General features: G+C 37.9%; 1 protein-coding gene across 1 annotated transcript; it reads left to right on the forward strand.

The window, feature by feature from the left end:
* Window positions 1-2,637: 2,637 nt before the first annotated feature.
* Window positions 2,638-6,273, forward strand: LOC102809251 (Golgi-associated plant pathogenesis-related protein 1-like). The gene is made up of 4 exons (XM_006814275.3): window positions 2,638-2,792; window positions 4,520-4,678; window positions 5,160-5,273; window positions 5,864-6,273. Exons 1-4 carry the CDS (start codon window positions 2,786-2,788, stop codon window positions 6,031-6,033), a joined length of 450 nt encoding a protein of 149 aa, XP_006814338.1. The 5' UTR covers window positions 2,638-2,785; the 3' UTR covers window positions 6,034-6,273.
* The last annotated feature ends 209 nt before the right edge of the window (window positions 6,274-6,482 follow it).

The raw sequence follows: 6,482 nt of genomic DNA on the forward strand, positions 1-6,482 counted from the left end.
TCACGAATGATCCACCGGTATTCAACTATGTTTTCGTTTTGTGTTGCTTGACGCCCACCTGACTATACTCAGTAAAAATGTCCCATGATGCTCTTACTCAAAAAATCAACCTCACGTAATTGTCTTGACATTTGCATAGATTTTTTTTAGATGGATTCGCTAATTGAGAACCACCACCCCACGATATATTGAATTGTTCGAGTTACGAAGACATCGAGTTACAAAAATGACAACGCCCATATTTTAGAAACCGCGCCCACTTTTGCAAAACTTCTAGTTACGGGCCACATATATTTTTGTTGAACGTTCAAATTTAAAAACTCGAACTTTAATTAACAGTTAACCGAACTTCGAGTTACAAGGAAACATAGATTGTTTGTTTTGTTTAACATTGTAATCAGTCTCAGTTTTTGTCATATGCAGATTAGTTAATCGCCACAGTTGTTTTCACATTCAGATTACAGTTTCGATTCGTGTAGATTAGTAATTCTCGCAGTTGTTAGTGTCTGGAATTTCGGGTTTGAAAATTTAAAGGTGTGTTCTTCCTCAACTATTGAGAAGGGTGGCTGGATTCGAACCATGGCTGATAGCCCACTGAAGCTAATAGTTGACAAATCGATAACAGTATTAAAATAAATCTATTTCTCGATTCAAAGACTTATAACATCAAGTGGTTTTCTGACCTCCTCTTCTATATACAGTCAGTCTCCTTTATACAGACTGAGCGTGGACTGTGGCGGTACATATAGCAGTTACCCCAAACTGCGCTCCACACTGCAAACTTCTTCTGACCAATCACAGGGCATCTATAGATTCAACCCTGGGCACACATGTGCCCAGCACTCTCTGGTCACATGTAACACGCTCCACTCTTTGTTCTACTCTAATGTTTTCACTAGCAATATAGGCAACGCTATGCTGCAAAGCGCTAGAATATATGTATGTATTTGCGTCTAAGTGAGTCTGCCGGTGAGGGCGCGATAAATGTCGCCGACCATGTCTGCTGTCACAAATGATGTTTAGAAGATGCTGTCCATAAGAGTTGCTCTTGAAACAGCACGGCTTACTCGTGTGCTTAAATAAACAAACATCACTTCCGTGATGCAGATGAATTTTTATAGCAAAAAATACCAAGATATACACATAAAAGATGATCAACAATATTATTAATTAGGTATAACACTGCACCCACCATTTGCAGTGCAAACGGGTGCCAACAGACGAGTTGCCAGCTCTCTGCATGCCGTACATTACTTAGAGCGCAGGGTAATTTTTTAATTACATGTACTCGTTTAAGGGACAGTTTGCTAAAGTCGGCTACACGAAGATACAAATATGTACAGGTACTAGTAAATTGATATTACATGACTGCACGTTGCTCAGTAACAGTACTAGTATTTATATAAACATAATTACGCCTTTTTGAGGCTTCTGTGATACAATAACTGAAAAACAAATGAATCTCATAAACGTGCACATCACCCCAAAAAATTGATTAAACCTTCAAACCTGTTTTGATAATACTGTTTTATTCATCAAAATACCTCAATGTGTTTTACCAACTAACACTCCTTATGTTTTTATGTCGCATGCGCAGGTGTCGACTATGCCGCTTTAAAGCTAGTTTAAAAACGGCGTCACATATAGATGTTCACCGTCCATAGCCGTTCTTTCCGCAAATCGCTGGTGCCCGAAATTCTTTCGCACATCCTTTCAAATACACAAAGTTTCGTTGCCATTGCCTCTGCATTATACTAGTACCTCAAGTACATATACATGTATTATTTCGTCCGTTGTCAATAGTAACGGTCAACTTGTATAAATAAATAAATAAATAAATAAATAAATAAATAAATAAATAAATAAATAAATAAATAAATAAATAAATAAATAAATAAATAAATTAATTAATTAATTAATTAATTAATTAATTAATTAATTAATTAATTAATTAATTAATTAATTAATTAATTAATAAATAAGTAAATAGAGAGAGAGAGAAAGAAAGAAAGAAAGAAAGAAAGAAAGAAAGAAAGAAAGAAAGAAAGAAAGAAAGATTTTCTAGTTGATGTATGCCCTCAACGGTAATTATCGGAACGTTCGCAGGATAGTATGTAAAATTTCAGTCACACGCTTAATTATGAATTTGGTTAATTTGAAGTCATTACTGAAATCGAGCATAACGAAACACGTGATCATGATCGTTTTTTTTTCTTGACACTTTTATTAAATTTGACAATATGACACTGAAATCACACGAAATTAGTTTTATCGGAGAAAACGGCACAGTCTAGTCCTGTCCACGTTAATGAAATGCGCACATGAATGTCTACACGACTGATATGTAAAGGGTTTAACTTTGTGAACTTCACAAACTATTTTTTTTTAGAAATATAGCTTCCCTTATTCTTTTGGATGATTTGTTAAATAAGTGCTAAGAGTTCCAAATGGCCCGCCCCTAAGTCGTGACGTTGTCCCGATAGAAAACAGTTTTTGAAATGGCGAAATTACCAACAAATACACTACTTTCGCAGCGATACACAAAGGGGGAGTAAAGAAATGAGACAGATTACTGACATGTGACCTTAACTGCCGCTCCTTTATGAACCCTGGGTGTACTCGATTCAGGAAGCCGGTGTATTGAAATGTGAGGGCGCGGTTCAGCTCGGGGTGATTATTTTATTGTTCATGAATACCACGTAAGTCGACGACTTGACCAGACAGGACTCCTGGTTTTAGATGATATTAATGACCGAATAGTGTTTATTTGACAACATCATTCGAAATGCCAGGTGAGTTTCTTGCTTTAATATCAAATTAAGTACGGCCTTGCAGACTCTGGTCCCCGTCGTCAAAGTTGTTGGTATTTCGTATTCATATGCCACCAACTCGATGTATTGCCGTAGTGTTTTATCACGGTCATGTTATACCTCGTCGAACGCGGGATCCCGACCCTCTTTAAACTCCGAAAACAAATGGATCAATTCTCTAGTAACTAACACGAAAAATGGTTCCCTCGCAAATATTTTCTCTTCTTGGCACGATGTCAAACCGATAAAACGCGGGGGTCATAAGAGGTGAAACAGGTTGTCTATCGTTGGTGTTGAAATAAACATTGAATAAAAGCGGCCATTAATTATGTAAACGGTACGCCCGAATGGCTGTTATATACAGACGAGGCTGGGCACCCATCGAGGACTGCACCGAGGTACCTTGATACGTCCACCGTATCATTACAAACAACCACTGTTAGTATAATTTAAACCGTACAATTAAATTAAATACATAATATCCTCAAAATGGGACATGGATATTTGACAAGTCACAAAATCATAACATTTTAATGATTTCTTTTTTTTTTTAAATCTGGCGATCATTAAATTTCGGATCTTCAAATAAATCGAGTAGCCCGAGACTAGTTTTCACGCAGAAACAGCCAATTCAGAATTATGCAACTAAACAGTATAAAACGTGATCAAAACTTGAAAGTGGCGTCAGTTTAACATCAAAGCTGAAGACACATATTCTTGTCACGAATCCACATAACCAAATTCAGAAATGTCTAGCTCTAATATTTTCATTAACCATCGTTTAATCATATTTTGTTGTGGCGCTAAAAACTCGACGCCCCGAGGCAACATCTAATACACTGGTCATGTTGACCCAGTATGCGATACCAGATCCATGAGAGAACTTCCCAAATATTTTGGTAAAGCATCTAATAAAATTCCGATCGAGCTGAGGTCATTCGCATTATTTTTATCACATCCACGTACCATTGTATTATATTTCCTTCCACACATCGTTATAAATAATTTAAAACCCACGTGCGCATACAGTAAGTATCACATCTGCGATCTGCCATATACCTTATGTTATGTTCTACGTATGGAATGTATACCGTGTAACTGTTTTGACGGTGAAAAGCGTCGTGCTTCACGCCAATTTCTTGCTCTCATAGGTTTATATCATTTGGGTTGTATACAGTGTGTGTTTATGATCCACGTGATGCTATAATCGTAATCGACATACTGGTCAGCACGTGTCATTACGTGCAGGTGTTCGCGTTGAGGATGCTTCAGCATAATAACCACATTCGCATATCGCTTAGATATTCAAATGATACTGGCTTAAAACCCGTAGCTATCTCCATGTCGAGTTGTATTGCAGCATTTTAAAGCGGGGGAGTCATTACCTGCGCATGCGTTGTTTACAAAACAAGCGTCTACCCATGAGCCTTTGCGTTTTTAGCGTGCATTGTTATTGTCGCTTGGGACTCAATTCCCGCGCGTGCGCAGGTGAAGACCCCTCCGCTTTATGTTGTGAATAGCGAAAGACCGACTTTCCCAGGAACAGTCATCAGCAATATCAATTAATTTAGCATAGTCATAACAAAGACCGCCAATTGTCCAAGAAATATTATATTATTACATTGTCAGAGTGCGTAAAACTATATTCGAATCACACTTTTTAACGAACCCTGTATATGATTTGTCTTTTTCATCAATTGTTCAAATAGATACTAAGTTTGGAGAAGTAACTTTAGATGCACACAACCGGTATCGAAAACAGCATGGGGTGCAGGAACTGAACTGGTCGGACGATCTAGCGTCTGTAGCACAACGATGGGCAGACGGTATATCAGAGCGAGGCTACCTCCAGAATAGTGATAATGCAGGTTATTAAAACGTTGAGGGAACTATATTAAAAAGTGAAATACGAGGATGCGGCCATTTGTGTCGATGCGGCCACGCAATATCCTATTCTATCTTATGTCCTATCATAAAACGAACTTTTACTCAAATCCACGATCATCAAATAAAATGGAACGTGGGACATGGCTTCAGTCGGCTAGTTTGTCGGACCGGTATTTAATTTGACAACAATTTCAATACCTATGCTTGTGTATTAGACGTGTATTAAAATTGGTTATATTTTGCAAATTGCCTCCCATGAAACAAAATTTCATTTGAGCATCTGTCTCTTTAACGAGTGTCAACAATGATTACCGAACGTGATTGTCACATGATACATTAATCAAGTGCACTTCAAGATGGTGATTATAACCTGATTTATATTAGCATTTTTTCCATATACCCCAATAACATGATCTGATTAATGTAATTTCTCGTTTGTGCATTTTCATATTTTATCCTTAGTGATAGGAGAAAACATTTTCATGTCTGACGAGGACTTACCTGGGGATGCCATTTCCGAATTGTGGTACAATGAAGGAGAGTGTTATGATTATGACAATCCGGGATGGAATAAAGGTAACCTATAGAGGGCGATATACATTCAGTTCATGCGCACGCAGCCAATGATGGCAGTGTATGAAATGCTCGTGCTTTCTTGGTTTATAACGTTCATTACTTTTACGTCAGAATAGTCGTCCAAGACACGGAAGTACCAGTCCTTTGAGCCAACGTTACTCAGCTTCCTCATTTTAATTTGACATTTACTAAATCGCCATCTTGATAAATTTTCAAAGAAAAAGTACAAATGATTCGTAAGTGAGCAATTCACGTCATCACGGGCATTCTAACAACATTATAGAATTTTCGCCAATGACACAGTATTGTGTTACCGCAATAATACTTTGATAATATTGTCACTGAAAGGGCCACTAAATTTGTTCCCAGGGAAATTTAAATTTTATTTTATCCCCGTAATTTTAAATCCCCGAATCAGCGAACATTTTGATACAAATCGATGAGATCTGGGTATATGACGCACAACGCCTGAATTTCAAAAGAATATCGGTCGTGCCATTTGTTTGACAAATCGTCATTTCCATTAAGACTAACAACCGCAACTGCGTCATTTCTTTTCGGTTTTACAACAATACGTTATTTCTTTTCAGATTGCCGTCATTTTACTCAGATGATTTGGAGGACGAGCACTGAGATTGGTGTCGGCAAGGCTAAGATGAAGAATTCAAATCGATACATTGTGGTCGTTAACTATAAGCCTGCTGGCAATGGTAATCTACCCAGGGAATTTAAGAAAAACGTGCAGCCCGTCACTCAATAAACAAATATGCAAACAACAAATTTAAACTCTTGAAACGATACTCAATATTAGCAATGAGCACCCTCTATCGACAAACCTGAGAAAACGAGTTCGTGTTGTTTTTAATTTCATAGATTTATTGTTTGGTTGCTGCAAAGTAATCCCATAAACCGTCACGAGTAGATATATTCAAACTATTACTGTCTGTGTTAAATATGATTAAAATGAAAACAAGTTTTGATAAACGACGATCAACAGAAATTTTCAGTTATTCTTAGCACCACCCTATTTAGTTGTCACACGTGACATGCACTGGCCTGACATGTACGTGCATGAAGTAAGTGGCGCCCTCGCCGGCCGACGGCATCAGACCTCAGACCTGTGTTGGGATTGGAGCACCGCGGAGGGCGCAACCCACGCGACCTCGTCAGGCTGGACATGCACGTGTCTAATATTTGACATCGTTACAA

Source organism: Saccoglossus kowalevskii, chromosome 17 (assembly GCF_978046115.1).
Source record: "Saccoglossus kowalevskii chromosome 17, keSacKowa6.1, whole genome shotgun sequence".
NCBI classification, from domain to species: Eukaryota; Metazoa; Hemichordata; class Enteropneusta; family Harrimaniidae; genus Saccoglossus; species Saccoglossus kowalevskii.

What these genes read in the sequence shown, in the direction of transcription:
- LOC102809251 (XM_006814275.3), top strand. An exon ending in CCAGAATAGTGATAATGCAG is followed by an intron (nt 4,679 to 5,159) that starts GTTATTAAAACG and finishes TTTTATCCTTAG; the next exon opens with TGATAGGAGAAAACATTTTC. An exon ending in CAATCCGGGATGGAATAAAG is followed by an intron (nt 5,274 to 5,863) that starts GTAACCTATAGA and finishes ATTTCTTTTCAG; the next exon opens with ATTGCCGTCATTTTACTCAG.